This window comes from Oryctolagus cuniculus, chromosome 7, assembly GCF_051225735.1.
Source record: "Oryctolagus cuniculus isolate XC-2025 breed Fujian yellow rabbit chromosome 7, ASM5122573v1, whole genome shotgun sequence".
Taxonomy (NCBI): domain Eukaryota; kingdom Metazoa; phylum Chordata; class Mammalia; order Lagomorpha; family Leporidae; genus Oryctolagus; species Oryctolagus cuniculus.
This window is the reverse complement of record NC_142873.1, coordinates 855,396-871,353: the sequence shown is the minus strand read 5'-3', so window position 1 is coordinate 871,353 and position 15,958 is coordinate 855,396. Positions and strand designations below refer to the sequence as shown.

General features: G+C 45.4%; 1 protein-coding gene across 7 annotated transcripts in view; it reads left to right on the top strand.

The window, feature by feature from the left end:
* The first annotated feature begins 1,729 nt into the window (after window positions 1-1,729).
* Window positions 1,730-15,958, top strand: part of LOC127488949 (uncharacterized) — a 38,675-nt gene continuing 24,446 nt past the window's right edge. For 6 of the 7 annotated variants that reach the window (XR_016236800.1, XR_016236799.1, XR_016236798.1 and 3 more), the window contains exons 1-2: window positions 1,730-2,015; window positions 6,621-6,822. Coding sequence is in view for 1 of the 7 variants with exons in the window: in XM_089336783.1 (XP_089192909.1) it covers window positions 6,755-6,822 (68 nt within the window). In the remaining 6 variants the exon portion in view is untranslated. The remainder of the gene's footprint in view (window positions 2,016-6,620; window positions 6,823-15,958) is intronic. The other variant, XR_016236801.1, reaches the window with a different exon arrangement.

The window sequence follows — 15,958 nt, the reverse complement described above, 5'->3', positions numbered from 1 at the left end:
TCCCAGGAATTCCACAAGCCAAGACGGACCTTGACTTGTCGATGACTTCTTTATGGGCTGCCTACAGAAGCAGGCCTTGGGAAACAGCCCGATATTTTATACTACAAAGTCCTGCCTTATCCCAATAACTTCATAGGTGGTTCTAGTGTTCCCCTCCAATAAACACACACCCAGAAAACACTGTTCGCTTGGTGCAAAGAAGGCTACTGAGTCTGATAACATTACCTAATTTTGTACCTGGGAAATCTTTTGTCTAGGAGAGGAATGTGTGTGTGTGTGTGTGTGTGTGTGTGTGTAGAAACAGTGAGAAGTAGACACCCAGCTCTTAGAAATCCCATTATTGACCAGTGCCACAGCTCACTAGGCTAATCCTCCACCTGCGGCACCAGCACCCCAGGTTCTAGTCCCAGTCGGGGCACCAGATTCTGTCCCAGTTGCTCCTCTTGCACTCCAGCTCTCTGCTGTGGCCTGGGAAGGCAGTGGAGAATGGCCCAAGTGTTTGGGTCCTGCACCCACATGGGAGACCAGGAGGAAGCATCTGGCTCCTGACTTAGGATTGGCACAGTGCACTGGCCACCAAGTGCTAGCCGGAGCGGCCACTTGGAGGGTGAACCAATGGAAAAGGGAAGACTTTTCTCTCAGTCTCTCTCTCTCACTAACTCTGCCTGTCAAAAAAAAAAAAAAAAAAAAAAAAAAAAAAGAAAGAAAGAAAGAAAGAGAAAGAAAGAAAGAAATCCTATTGTTAACTTTTGTCCTCACAATCAACTTCATAGGGGCATCTGTGGAAATTTACAGTAGGTTTTTAAGAGAGCAGGGAAGCCCCAGGTCTCTGTTCTACCATTAGGCTGAGGCAGAGCTGAAGGACTCAGGTGCTGACCACCAGGAGGAATCAGAGAACTTAAGCCTTGTCATTGATCTAGCAACAAGCCATGACATCCGACACCAGAGACTGTCAACTCTTCCATGACTTCACCACACCAAAGTAATGGGGGAAAATGGTGATGAAAGAAGGTGCCTGGGGTGCCTGTCTCACAAGGAATTTAATGTGGACACGCAGTGAGCAAAGCAAGATTTATTTACATGAGAAACCTCTTGCCACAGCAGCCACTAGGGGGTCTCCAAGAGAGGGAAACCTGAAAAATGGAGTGGAGTTTTTTAACCACAATTTGGATGAGCAGAATAATAACAGCTAACAATTAGTCAGAGGCTGGGGACAAAACCCATCAATAATCCTGTCTAGCTAGCTCTTGTTAAAACAAAAATCCAGCTGAATAGTAGGATAGGCAAATTCTTTCTATTCTCCTGATAAAACTAGAAGCTCAGAAGGGCAGATCATTGCTTCCTTGCTATTCTCATGATAAAATTAGAAACTGGGGGAGTGGGATCACCACTTCTGTCTTGCTAATAGACAGGTTCTGGGGAGAAGCAAGCCTGTTGTCCACTCTTACAAGGACTCCCCATTAGGCCATTTAGTCCTTACACCAGCACCCCCTGCATTACAACCTCTTTATAAACCCTGATCACCCTCCTCCAACAGCATGGTAGTCCTAATGAAGGCATCCTACCTTCCCCTAATCTTGTGAGTAATATTTGCAGAAGAGTTTCGGAAGCCTACTGAAAAAAAGGAGGTGATTTGGAAGGGCAGGCTTTTGACCCAGCTGACAGAGAACCCCCCCCCAACGGAGGTAGAAAGCACCTCCCTCCTGACACCCTGGACTCCCCTGACTGTCTGGTGGGACCTTCCTCAGAACAAAGCCTGAAAATCTGCATAATTGTCAATTGAATAGACTCATTGTTTTATTTCAAGCCTGGTGCTCCAATTACCCCTGTCCCTTTAAACATCCTCTGTGCTGCGCGGTTGGGTAGAAAAAGGCTTCTTTGGATTGGGAGGACTTTCTTTCCCAAGACTGCAGCTGTCTTCTGGCAATACACCCTTTCCTCTGGCCAGCACTCAGCTATGGCGAATTGAAGCGGTGAGCATCCAGAGCCGGATTATGTGTCTGGAAACAACACTGGTGAGCTAGCCCAGAAGTCCGCGATGTATTTTTGTTGTTGTTGTTGTTATTTAAAGATTTTATTTATTTATTGGAAAGTCAGAGTTACACAGAGAGGAGAGGCAGAGAGAGAGAGGGAGAGGCCTTCCATCCGATGATTCACTCCTCAATTGGCCATAATAGCTGGAGCTGCACCGATCTGAAGCCAGGAGCCAGGAGCTTCTTCTGGGTTCTCCCACACAGGTTAGGGGCCCAAGGACTTGGGCCATCTTCTACTGCTTTCCCAGGCCATTGCACAGAGCTGGATGGGAAGAGGAGCAGCCGGGATGAGAACTGGTGGCCATATGGGATGCTGGCACTTCAGGCCAGGGCATTAACCCACTGAGCCACAGCGCTGGCCCCTGGAATGTATTTTTCAAGTGGCTTAACCCTTTCACTTTAGTAAGGACAGCAATGGTCACTTGTACCTCCACTCCAGAGCCGCTTTTGAGCTAACATTTTGGCTGGGACTCTGGGGACATCTCCACAGCTTCTGAGAGCACTTTCTCTCCAGAACTTTCCTTTCTGTTCCCGCTGTGACATTAGCTACCTTGCGGGGAGTCAATGGCTCCCCTTTGTGTCCGGAGTCAACAGCTCTGAGACTGGGTAAGTTGAACCAGGGGCATACCTGTGCCGGCCTGCGGCACAATGAACTGGGTTTCCTGAAACAGAGAGTGGGAATGTGGGGACAAGGACGCAAAGAATGGAGCCAAGACAAGTCCTGATCAAGGCTCCTTTATTGAATAAATCCAGTAGTATTTAAACATGATCAATTGTTTACAGGAAGGAGCACAAAAGATTTACATATCAAAAAGGCTCTTAAGGTTACAAAGAGTTCCCAATAAGCTTCTTAATTATTGATTACAAGGGTACAATAAAACACTTAGGGGATAAATGCAGGTTACAGGTGTGACTGATTATCTGTATCATCTCTTGTGAAAGGTTTAGGTTCTTCCTGTCTCTTCCCGGAATCTCCCTAGCCCAATTGTCTGTGCCGGGAAGTCTCCATTCATATGTTTAAGTGTAAACAAAGGGAGTGACAACCTGTGGCTGCCCACACATACCTGCAATTTCTGTCTCTGCTCTTTGGGCTCATGGCATTTGGACCTGGTTTAGGTCATTTTTTGTGGTACTGGTGTGTAGGAGATGGATTCTAAGATTTTTACTTCAGCCTCCCTGTGAGGAAACTTGGATATTTTTTGGAAGAGTACTCATTTGGTTGTTTGTATGAGGACTTCTTCCTCTTGGGTGAAATATGAGTGGTTCAATTTAATTTCCATCCAAAATCACCTTGAGTTGCATCGTGGCTGATTGGGCAGGATATAGTTACGATCTTATGACTAAGAAAAACATGGTGTTCTATTGTAATATTGCATGGCCTGCATATGTGTTAAATTTAAGAGAAGGTGGTTGTTAAGTGGGATTTTTAAATGTTTATTTTATTTGAAAAGCAGAGTTAGAGAGGCAGAGGCGGGGTGGGGGGTGTCCTGTTAGGAAAAGAGGCACAGAATAGAGAGGAGGTAGTGTATGAATTTATAGCTGGACCAAATTTATTCAGGGAAAATAAATCTGTAGAGATGGTAACCAACTGCAACTGTCCACGTACCCATGATGGAACACCTGACAGAAGGCCCTGACCCCCTGGGAAGGCTGGGGATGGGGGTGAGGTAGGGGGCAGCAGGCAGAGGGGAATTCCTGGAACTGGTCTTTCAGGTGGCTGTAAGGGGTGGAGTATGAAGACAGCAGAGTATGAGACCAAATTGAGGTGTTTTTTTTTTTTTTTTAAGATTTATTTATTTACTTGAAAGTCAGAGTTAAGCAGAGAGAGAAGGAGAGGCAGAGAGGGAGAGAGAAGGCTTCCATCCTCTGGTTCACTCCCCAGATGGCCACAATGGCCAGAGAAGGTACATCGATCTGAAGCCAGGAGCCAGGAGCTTCTTCTGGGTCTCTCCCATGGGTGCAGGGCCCCAAGGACTTGGGCTGTCTTCCACTGCTTTCCCAGGCATAGCAGAGAGCTGGATTAGAAATGGAGCAGCCAGGACTCAAACCGGCACCCCTAAAAGATTCCTGCACTACAGACAGCGGCTTTACCAGCTATGCCACAGCGCAGGCCCTCCAATTGTGTTTCTAGGTCAAAGAGTACATTCCAATGTTTATCTCTTTCATTCAATGCAGGAGAATGGCTGAGGCTTATGTCCTTCTTCCTTGTTCCATCAGGTCCTTCATCTACTGGTTTACTTCTCAGATGGATGCAATGGCCAGAGCTGGGCTGATTTGAATCCAGGAGCCAGGAGCTTTCTCTAGGTTCCCCCCCAACACACACCCAATGCAAGGGCCCAAGGGCCTGAGCCATCCTCCACTGCTCCCCCAGGGCCACATCAGAGACCTGGATCACAATTGGAGCACCCAGGACCAGCCCCAATGGGCACCCACATGGGATGCTGGCACTCACTGCAGGTGGCTGCTTTACCCAATATGCCACAGCATCAGTGGGTTTCTAACAGTAGAGGTTTTGTGAGAGTTCTGGTAAATGGGACAGAGTAAGCGTTTAAATCCCTTAAACTTTCCAGCAACTGTGTCTGTGGCTGTTGATGCCCGAGGAGACAGGTTAGGAGTCCTTGTCAATTTAGAAAATGCAGGAGCTTCAGCTCTGCCTCAGCCCAGTGGTAGAGCAGAGACCCTGGGACTCCCTGGTCTCTTAAAAAATCCATCATAGGGGCCAGCACCATGGCTCACTTGGTTAATCCTCCACCTGCAGCACTGGCATCCCATATGGGTGCGAGTTCTAGTACCAGTTGCTCCTCTTCCAGTCCAACTTTGCTGTGGACCAGGAAGGCAGTGGAGGATGTCCCAAGTGCTTGAGCCCTGCACCCACATGGGAAACAAGAAGCACCTGGCTCCTGGCTTCATTCAGATTGGCACAGCGCCCGCTGTAGTGGCCATTTGGGGGGTGAACCAATGGAAGGAAGACCTTTCTGTCTCTCTCACTGACTATCTGTCAAATAAATTTAAAAAATTTTTTTAAAAATCTATTGTAAATTTCCACAAAGGCCTCTGATAAAATTGACTGTGAGGAACAAGAGTTAATAAAGCAATAAAAGATGTTTTTCCAGCAGAGTGCTTACTGAATCTGAAATGAGGATATAATTATCTTCATGTATGTTAGTGTCCAGTACCATCACTGGGACTAGAGTTGCTTTCTGAGTTAAATGCTCAAGTAAATTTTTCAGGAACAATAGGGTTAATTGAGGTTACTAACAGCAGGAAGTAATTATATTCAGTTGATTGGAGCTTTTAAAAAGGAATTTTAACCATACTAAAGCCATCCTCCTTCTCTTTTCCTTTTCACATTTTATATAGCAAAAACCAATTACTGATATTGTATATTGCCTGAATTACTCTGGTGAATAGTAATATTTGTATAATGGTGGACTTTTGCCCCAGCTAACAAAGAAGCCTTCACCCAACTGATGCTGAGCCCCCTGGTTAAGAGGCCTCATCAGAAAAAAGCTTGGGCATTTACATATTGTCAATTAAGGTGACTCATTGTTTTATTTACCTCCCCCTGAAGCTACCCTTGTCCTTTAAGAAACCCTTAAGCAGTTATGGTCTGGGACAGCAGTAGAAGATGGCCCAAGTCCTTGGGCTCCTGCACCCAAGTGGGAGACCCAGAATGATCTCAGGCTCCTGGCCTCGGATTGACACAGCTCTGGCCATCACAGCCAATTGGGGAGTGAACCTTTGGATGGAAGACCTCTCTCTCTCTCTCTCTCTCTCTATCTCTACCTCTTCTTCTAACTCTGACTTTCAAATAAATAAATAAATCTTAAAAAATTAACCCTTTAACAGAGATAGAACATTTTATATCAAGAGCTCTCTCGTGGCTGTGCTGTGGCATATAGAGCTGGACCTCCACCTGTAGTGCTGACATCCCATGTGGTCACTGTTTCATGTCCCTGTTGGTCCTCTTCTGATCTGGCTCTCTGCTTTGTGGCCTGGGAATGTGGTGGGAGATGCCCAGGGGGGCTTGGGACCCAGTACCAATGTGGGAGATATGGGGAAGGCCCTGGCTCCTGGCTTGGGATTAGCCCAGCCTCAGCCATTGTGGTCATTTGGGGGTGGTCCAGCTGATGGAGGACCTTTCTCTCTGGCTCTCCCAAGATGCCAGCTTCTAGAAATAAGCTCTTCTTACCAACATTCATCCCTGTGCAATTGGCTACCCACATGGTGAGCCATAGGGCCTGATTAAAAGATTTAAAAAGAGTTGCAGAGATTTCTATATTTTTCTGTGTCATAATGTATGCTATGCATTATGTGTGTGTACTGTTGTATGTGTAAAAGTTGGTTGTGCTTATTTGTGTTATTTAAAATCACAACGTAATTTTCACCTAAGCACAAACACTAGATGAAAAGATGATGCAGTGTTCATTGCTTCCTATGAAGTCCAATTTAAAGTTGTTCTGTGGCAAGATCATGACTTAAGAGAATAACCATACTTATCTAATATGGTAGTTTCTCAGGCAATGTAAGTGTAATTGCTGAAAAATGAATTGGTGGTCTTTGCTGTGGCACCTTGTGCATCATCAGGTCCCTGCAACCTAAGGGATGTCTCCCTCTCCTCACCTTCCTGAGAAATAGACTCAAGTATGCACTGACTGGAGAGGGGGTAGAGAAGATAATGTAGCAGTGCTGGGTCAGAATCCACAGCAAGGTTCAAGCTGATGCTGCAAGCCTTGCTGGATTTGTGGATATGTCTGAGATGGAGCAAACATCAGCATCAAGCTGACAGGTGAGTATTTGTGCCTGATCTTTGACACCACAGGGCTGTCTTGCTGTTCACTACATCACAGCAGAAGCCACGTGGTGGCAGACATGAGCTGGAGGTGGTATACAAACTGAACACACACTGAAGAGAATGCCCAGTACGAGCTGTGCAAGGTGTGAAGGATGACTGGGTAGAAAGGGAATCCCACCCCTGATGGCTCATGATGCTTGTGCCATGTGCAACCCAGATCCTCTCCTCAAGGTGATCACGGGATGGATTACTGATTTGGGGACCCTATGCAATTAGACCTCAGGTTTTCCTGCCCAGGGATAAGAGCATCTCTGACTTAGAGTGGCTGAAGAGAGATAAAGCAGTGTAACAGCTAGAGAGACCAAGGGCTACTCTGCAGTAGGATGACTTTTTTTGAATTGCTAAATGTAAAAGATAGATTTTTCTAAATACATGTACTCTTGCCTTAAAATATATAGAAGGCATTGGGCCTTTTGGTAAAATTTTTTTTTGACAGAGTGGACAATGAGAGAGAGAGAGACAGAGAGACAGGTCTTCCTTTTGCCGTTGGTTCACCCTCCAATGGCCACCATGGCTGGCACGCTGTGGCTGGTGCACCACGCTGATCTGATGGCAGGAGCCAGGTGCTTCTCCTGGTCTCCCATGGGGTGCAGGGCCCAAGCACTTGGGCCATCCTCCACAGCACTCCCAGGCCACAGCAGAGAGCTGGCCTGGAAGAGGGGCAACCGGGACAGAATCTGGTGCCCCGACCAGGACTAGAACCTGGTGTGCCGGTGCCACAAGGTGGAGGATTTGCCTAGTGAGCCGCGGCACTGGCCCGGTAAATGTTTTCATAAGTTGTTAACATATAACTGTTCAAAATTACTTGCTAAGTTTTCACTAAACAGTAAGTTTCCAAGGATAAGAAATAAAAATTAAGATTTATTTATTTAAATATTTGCAAAACAGAATAACAGAGAGAGGGAGAAGGAGAGAGAGAGGTCCTCCATCCACTGGTTCACTCCCCAGAGGGCTGCAATGGCTGGACCTTGCAGATCTCAAGCCAGAAGCCAGGAGCCTCCTCCCACTCTCTTACATGGGTGCAGGGGCTAAAGGACTCTGGGCCACCTTCTCTGCTTTCTTAGGTCATTAGCAGGTAGCTGGATTGGAGTGGAGTAACCAGGACTTGAACCAGTGTCCTTATGGGATGCCAGCACTCCAGCACTGCGGGTGGAGACTTAACCTACTATGCCACAGCACCAGCCCCAATAAGAAATAATTCTAAGTCAATATCCCAAAGCCTAGAATTTTTGAAAGATTTATTTATGTATTTGAAAGGCTGAGTCAGAGAGACAGAGACAGACATCTTCCATCTACTGGTTCATCCCCAGATGTCTGTAATAATCAAGCACTGGGCCAGACTGAAGGCAGGAGCCTGGAGCTCCATTCAGGTCTCCTACATCAGTAGCAGGGGCCTAAACACTTGTGCCATTTTTCTTTGCTTTTCCCAGGCCATTAGCAGGGAGCTTGATCTGAGGTAGAGCAGCTGTGATATGAACCAGTGCCCATATGGGATGCCAGCATCACAGGTGGTGGCCTTACCCATACATCACAACACTGGCCCTGACATTAACAATTTTCAAAGTGGGGGCAGCATCATAGGTTAAGTGCAGTCTATCATACCTGCATCCCATAAGAGTGCTTCTTTGAGTCCAGACTGCTCCACTTTAATCCAGCACCCTGCTAATGTGCCTGGGATAGCAGAAGATGGCTGTGACCCCTGCCACACATGTGGGAGAACCACATGGACTTTCCTGGCTTCTGGCTTCACCCTGTCCCAGCTCTGGCTGTTGTAGATGATTGGGGAGTGAACCAGATAGACAATCTCTTTCTCATTGGCTTTATTTTTCTGTAACTCTGTCTTTTAAATAAATAAAACTAGGATTTAGTCCCCTGTGTTAAATCAGTAAAGTTTTTTTAGAAAATATAAATATTAATGATAAATATTTGCTAGAGATTTTTAATACTTGATTTTAAAGTAGATAACTTTCTAAAAAAGATTTATTTATCTGAAAGGCAGAGATACAAAGTGAGAAAGAGGAAAAGAAAGAGCTCTCCATCCAATGACTCACTACCCAAATGGCCTCAATGGGTGGGGGTTGGGTCAGGCAGGAGCCAGTAAGCAGGAGCTAGGAGCACCTGCTGAGTCTCCCACACAGGTGCAGGGACTCAAGTACTTAGGCCACCTTCCTCTGCTTTTCCCAGGTGCATTAGCAGAGAGCTGGATCAGAAGTAGAGCAGCTGGGACTCAACTGAGCCAGAGTCCACATGAGATGCTGGCACTGAGGAGGAGGCTTAACCTTCCATACCACAGTGCCTAAAATTTTGAGAGAGAGAGAGAGGGAGAGGCAGAGTGAAATGTCTTCCATCCACGGGTTCACTCCCCAAATGACCACAATGGCTGGAGTTGAGCCAATCCAAGAGGAGCCAGGAGCTTCTTGTGGGTCCCCCATTTGCAAGCACATCTTGCTCTGCTTTCCTAGGATTAACCTACTACGCTCCAGTGCCTGGCCCCTCTAATAACATTTTCAACCATCTTCTCAACTGCAGCTTCTTACAGTTTCCATTTGGTTGACTCCTTTCCAACAACTAGCCATCTCTTATAAGCTTTTTCTCCTCCTTTATTGTTTAGTTATGGCCTGTCATGAGAAATGCTTGTCTTTACAGCTGATACTGTGGCACAGCGGGTTAAGACACTGCCTGTGATGGCAGCAACCCATATGGGCACTGGTTTGATTCCTCGTGGCCCACTTCTGATTCATCTCCTAGCTAATGCACCTGGGAAAGCAGGAGAGGATGGCCCAAGTCCTTGGGACCCTGCACCCATGTGGGAAACCTGGATGAGTCTCCTGGCAGTGGTTTCTACCTGGCTCAGTTCTGGTTCTAGTGGCCATTTGGCTAATGAACTAGCCAATGGAAGATCTCTCTCCCTGTAACTCTACCTTGGAAATAAATTAATCTTGAAAGAAATATTTATCTTAGGAGACTAGGGATAATAAGAGTACTTGATCTTTACGCCTGATTTTTTTTTTTTTTTTTTTTTTTTACGCCTGATTTTTTAAAAAGCTTTATTTATTTATTTGAAAGTCAGAATTACACAGAGAGAGAAGAGGAAGAGAGAGAGAGAGAGACAGGTCTTCCATCTGCTGGTTCACTCCCCAGATGGCTGCAACAGCCAGAGCTGTGCTGATGTGAAGCCAGGACCTTCTTCCAGGTCTCCCAAGTGAGTGCAGGAACCCAAGGACTTGGGCCATCTTCTGATGCTTTCCCAGGCCATAGCAGAGAGCTGGATAGGAAGTGGAGCAGCCGGGACTCAAACCAGTACCCTTATGAGATGCTGGCACTGCAGGCAGTGGCTTGACCCACTACGCCACAGCACCAACCCCTACACCTAATATTTTTTAAGCTTTCTTTTTATTTGAGAGGCAGAGTTTACAGAGAGAGGGAGAGACAGAGATCTTTGGTCTACTGCTTCACACCACAAATGGTCACAATGGCTGAACTTGAGCCACAACGGCCAGGAATCAGGAGCTTCTTCTGGTTCTCCCACCTCGCTGTCAGGGGCCCAAGGACTTTTTCATTTTTCATTGGTTTTCTAGGCACATTAGCAGGGAACTGTATCAGAAATGGAATAGTCCGGACTAGAATCAGTGTGCATGTGGAATGCCTGTGTCACAGGTGGTGGCTTTTACACTCCACGCCACAACACTGGCCCCTACACCTGACTTTTCTAGATGTATTTAAATTGTTCTATGGGTTTTTTTTCTGCTTTTGTTTCTAAGGTGTATTATTTTCTTTAATTTTGATGTATTTATTTATTTGAAATGCAGAGTTACAGAGAGGCAGAGAGAGAGAGAGAGAGGTCTTCCATCTGATAGTTCACTCCCCAGATGACGACAATGGCCAAAGCTGCACTGAGCTGCAGCCAGGAGCTTCTTTTGGGTCTCCCACAGGGATGCAGGGGCCTAAGGACTTGGGCCATCTTCTGCTGCTTTCCCAGGCCATCGCAGAGAGCTGGATCAGAAGTGGAGCAGCCAGGACGTGAACTGACACCCATATGGGATCACAGCATTGCAGGCGGTGGCTTTACTTGCTAAGCCACAGTACTGGCAACAGGTGTAATGTTTTCTAAGTTTTTTCATTCTTTTATAATGTTGAATGCTCACAGCCTCCAGTGGCTAAGGTTGGGTACCTTTCCATTGGGTTTAACTTCTAAGTAATCTGGAGGAGCTTCCCATTAGAAGAAACACAGCACAAAAGAATTTTCTTTACCTTTTGGTTATTACAGAAGGGAAAGAAATTTTGTGTTTTGTCAAGATTATCTCATGTATTCTCTGACTTTGGGTTTAGAAAACTGAGTTTTAAAAGTTGAGATTTTTAGCTCGCACACCTAATGAATATTAAATATTCAATATACTTAGTATATTTATACATAATTTGACTTAATATTATGTAAGTGATTATTATAATGATCAGGGATCCTATGTGGTATCCCATCCACTGGTTCACTCCCCAAATGACCGCAATGGCCAGATCTGAGCTGATCAGGAGCCAGGGGCCTCTTCTGGGTTTCCCATGTGGGTTCAGGGGCCCAAGGACTTGGGCCATCTTCTACTGCTTTCCCAGGCCACAGAAGAGAGCTGGATCAGAAAAGGAGCATCTCATATGGGATGCTGGTGCCACAGGCTGAGTCTTTACCCTGCTGTGCCACAGCACCAGCCCAGAATAGCAGGCTTTGACCCAGCTAAGAAAGGAGCTTCAGCCCCATCAAAACATCTTCACCTGGTTGATGCCTTGGATATCCCCAGATGAGCACTTATTAGCGCAAAGCCTGGATAGCTGCTAAATTGTCAACTAAATAGAATCCCTTTGATTTCTAACCTCCATCTGAAGCTACCCATTTTTTAAAAAAAGATTTATTTATTTTATTCAAAAGGAAGAGAGAGAGAGAGGAAGAGATGGAGAGAGATTTTCCATCAGCTAGTTCATTCCCCACATGGCTGCAATCACCTGAGCTGGGCCAGACCAAATCCAGGAGTCAGAAGCATCTCCCAGGTCTCCCAAGGGGGTGGCAGGGGCCCAAGCACATGGGTGACCTTCCACTGATTTCTAGTGCATTCACGGTGAGTTGGATCAGAAGCAGAGCAGCTGGTGCCCATATGTGACAGTGGTACTGCTGGTTGTGCCTTTACCCCATATACCAGTGTCTGCCCCTCGACCCGTGTTCTTAGAAACAGCTTTTGCTGGCTTGTTGGGTGGAAAGAGCACATTTTACATGAAGAGACCTCTTTCTCCCCAAGATGCCGGCTTCTTGAAATAAATGCTTTCCTCTCTGGTGAATCCAGTTGTCGAGAAGCAAGGGCCTGATTACTGTTCAGTAGCCTTATTTTCTGCTGACTTTACATAAAAAGTATAAACACCCACAGAATGCTTACCCAAGTGAATGAATGGGCATTTGTCAGTTCAGGTGTCTTCCTGATTTCTTCCCCCACTGCCCTCAGAAGTGACCAGGTCTAATTCTTTGTGGTTCTTTTTGTAGTTTACGATCTGCTTCTTCCAAAGAAGAATTTTGCTTGTGTTTGTCTCTTGGCTTTTCAACTTTTCAGGATGCTGATACTAACTATTGATATTTTACACTAAAAAGATGTCTTCCTTTTTTGCCTTGAGTGTTTTTTCCCCAGATGTTTCTTTTTTTTTCTTTTTTTTCTTTTTGACAGGCAGAGTGGATAGTGAGAGAGAGAGACAGAGAGAAAGGTCTTCCGTTGCTGTTGGTTCACCCTCCAATGGCCGCTGCAGCCAGCTGATCTGAAGGCAGGACCCAGGTGCTTCTCCTGGTCTCCCATGTGGGTGCAGGGCCCAAGCACTTGGGCCATCTTCCACTGCCTTCCTGGGTCACAGCAGAGAGCTGGCCTTGGAAGAGGGGCAACCGGGACAGAATCCGGCGCCCCGATCGGGACTAGAACCCAGTGTGCCGGCGCCGCAAGGTGGAGGATTAGCCTAGTGAGCCGCGGCGCCGGCCTTTTTTTACATTGTTAAGCTTTTATTTAGTGAAAGAAATGCATAGGAGAGTGAGAACCCTATCTACAGGAGAGAAGCAAATCTGAATTCATGCTGAGTACTAGGAACCAGCCACATGGAGGAACATCTAGGCCAGGAAGCATGGGGTGGGTGGCCCAAAGGCCACGAGCCCTGGAGGTACAGCGCCGCAGCAAGCCCCATACTGGCAAAAGGCCAAGGAAAGGAGAGAGAAGGACACCATGTCCCAGACTTTTATTCCGCTTCCAAAGGGGAGAGGTTAATTAACCTGATTGGCCAGTGGGTACACAGGTGTGGCCAGGTAGGGGTATGAGGTCACACAGGGGCATGGTGAAAGTGTGGTCTTTTAGCTCACACACCTAATGAATTTTATTCTATATGCCTGCCTACAACATTCTCCCCTCAGAGACCCCATTCTCTTAATCCTAAGGGATGTTGAGGGGCTTAGAGTCAACATCTCTTCTGTAGCTGCATCCTGCTTATGAGTGGAGTAGTACATTTCTTTCATTTATTCTTTTATATCTTTTAGGCAGAGACACAAACAGATACAGTGCTTTCATCCTCCAAGGCTCACAACGAGTCTGGGCTAAATCAAAACCAGGAGCGGTGGGGCAGGGATTGTGCTGCATCAGTTTAATCTGCTGATTGGGAGGCTCACATCAAATACCAGGGTGTGTGTCTTGTCTACTATGATTTTTTAAAAAAATTATTGTTTTCCAATTAATGTGAAATGTAGTTTGTCATATTTGATATATAGAGCTATGGTGAAGTGCATTGACAAACATCAAATGATTTGTAGATGTCACAAACTCTGGTTTATTTATTTTTGAGTAAGGTTATTTAATTTACCACATTTATATTAAAAGTTGTATTTTGAGACCCATTTCAGAAACCACAGTTGATTTGGAACAAACTGTTTTGGAAGACTTTTCCTTGTTCACGGTTACACTTTTTCCCTGATAATCTCTATGGATTGTGTATCCAAATGTGGGCATTATACAAGGTTTTCACACTTAGTATCAGCTACTTATATGCTACAAAATTTAGTGTGAATCTATTTTCCATTACTTAACATGTGAATAATTCATGCTTTTACTGCTTGCTGGTTTGTAAAATACAAATAAATCACAGTACAGTGCTCAAATAGATGTATAAGATTAAAACAGTTTTGCAGCCTGTGTTGAGGCATAGCAGGTGAAGCCACTGCCTGTGACCCTGGCATCCTATATGGCACCAGTTAATGTCCTGGCTGCCCAAATTTTGATCCAGTCCCCTGCTAATATTCTGAAAAAAAAAAAAAAAAAAAAACAGGAAGATGGTCCAAGATTCTGGGCTCTTGCACTCAAAATGGAGAAAAATTGTGCAGGTATAAAATTCAACCATTTCATTTGTAATTCTTAGTAAGCATTTTGGGGTGGCCTCTGCTAGGCCATCCATATGCTGGTGGCACCTGGAATCACAAATCACCTGTTTTAGTTGTCTACTGCTTTAATTGAGGCTGCTGCCTTCAAGATTGCTTAACTCACACCAATATATGTTTTAAAATTTATTTATTTATTTGTTCATTTGAAAGGCAGATTCATAGAGAGATAGGGAGAGACAGATCTATCTTTCTATCTAATACCTTCTGCTGGTTCACTCTTCAAATGGTGTCAGTGGCTAGGACTGGACCAGGCCAAAGCCAGAAAACAGGAACTCGATCCAGGTTTCCCAGGTGGATAGAAATGGTCCAAGTAGTTGGACTGTCTTCAGATATTTTCCCAGGTGCATTAGTAGGGAACTGGACTGGAAGTGGAGCAACTCTGGCTTTAACCAGTGGTGGTAGAGACCCATTGTTCCATATCACATACCGATAATTTTTTACTGGTTTGTTTATTTGAAAGGCAGAGAAAAAGGTCCTCCATCTGCTGGATCACTCTACAAAAGCCCACAATAGCGAGCGTTATATCTATGAAAGCCAGGAGGTAGGAACTCTATGTGGGTTTCCCATTCAGATGGCAGGAAACCAAATTTTTGAGCCATGATCTGTTGCCTCAAGAGAACACTTTTGAGCTGGTGCTGTGCTGTAATAGGAAAGTCACAACCTGCAGTGCCAGCATCCCATGGGCACTGGTTCCAGTCCTGGCTGCCCACTTCCAATCCAGCTCTCTGCTGTGGCCTGAGAAAGCAGTAGAAGATAGTTCAAGTCCTTGGACCCCTGCACCTTCATGGGAGACCTGGAAGAAGCTCCTGGCTCCTGATTTTGGATCTGGTTAGCTCTGGCCATTATGGCCATTTGGGGAGTGAACCAGCAGGTGGAAGGCCTCTCGCTCTCTGCCTCTGCTTCTCTGTAGCTCTGCCTTTCAAACAAATAAATAGTTTTTAAAACAAACAAACAAACAAAAAAACCACTTGCAGGAAGTTGAGTTGGAGGTGTGGAATAGCCAGGACACAAACTAGGCACTCTGTGATGTGGTATGTCCAGAGAAGTAGGTAAGCCTACTGCATCATAATGCCTTCCCTTCCAATGTCTGATTTGCACAGCCTATGGCCTAGGCCCCAGGTGTCCATCAGGTAAGTCTCAGGGTTCTCCACGTGATTACTGTACAAGAAGGCACACTCCCAACTGTAAAATACTTTACAAACTATGTTGATATCATACTTATGGTCATCTCATGGGCTAGAACAAGTGAACTGGAAAATGTCAGGGGTCTGTGTGGTGGAGAATTATGTTAAGATTTGGATACAGGGAGGAGTGTCACATGGAAGTTGCAGAAAACTGTGCTAGTAGATTCTGTCAATTTTTCCTATACATATAGTTGTGGCCAAAAACTAATTTTCAAGCTGGATACTTTTAAGGAATTTGAGATACATAAAAAAAGCAAGAGATGTTTTAAGGAAAACAGTACTGCCTGAGTAATTTTGTATGTAATATAGATTCTAGTGAAATCATAATTTTTTTGGTGTACTGCTACTTATTTGAACAATAGTGATGAACATAAATTATTTCTATACGATTTATTTATTTGAAAGGCTGAGTTACAGAGACAGAGGAAAAGAGAGAGAGGCCTTCCAG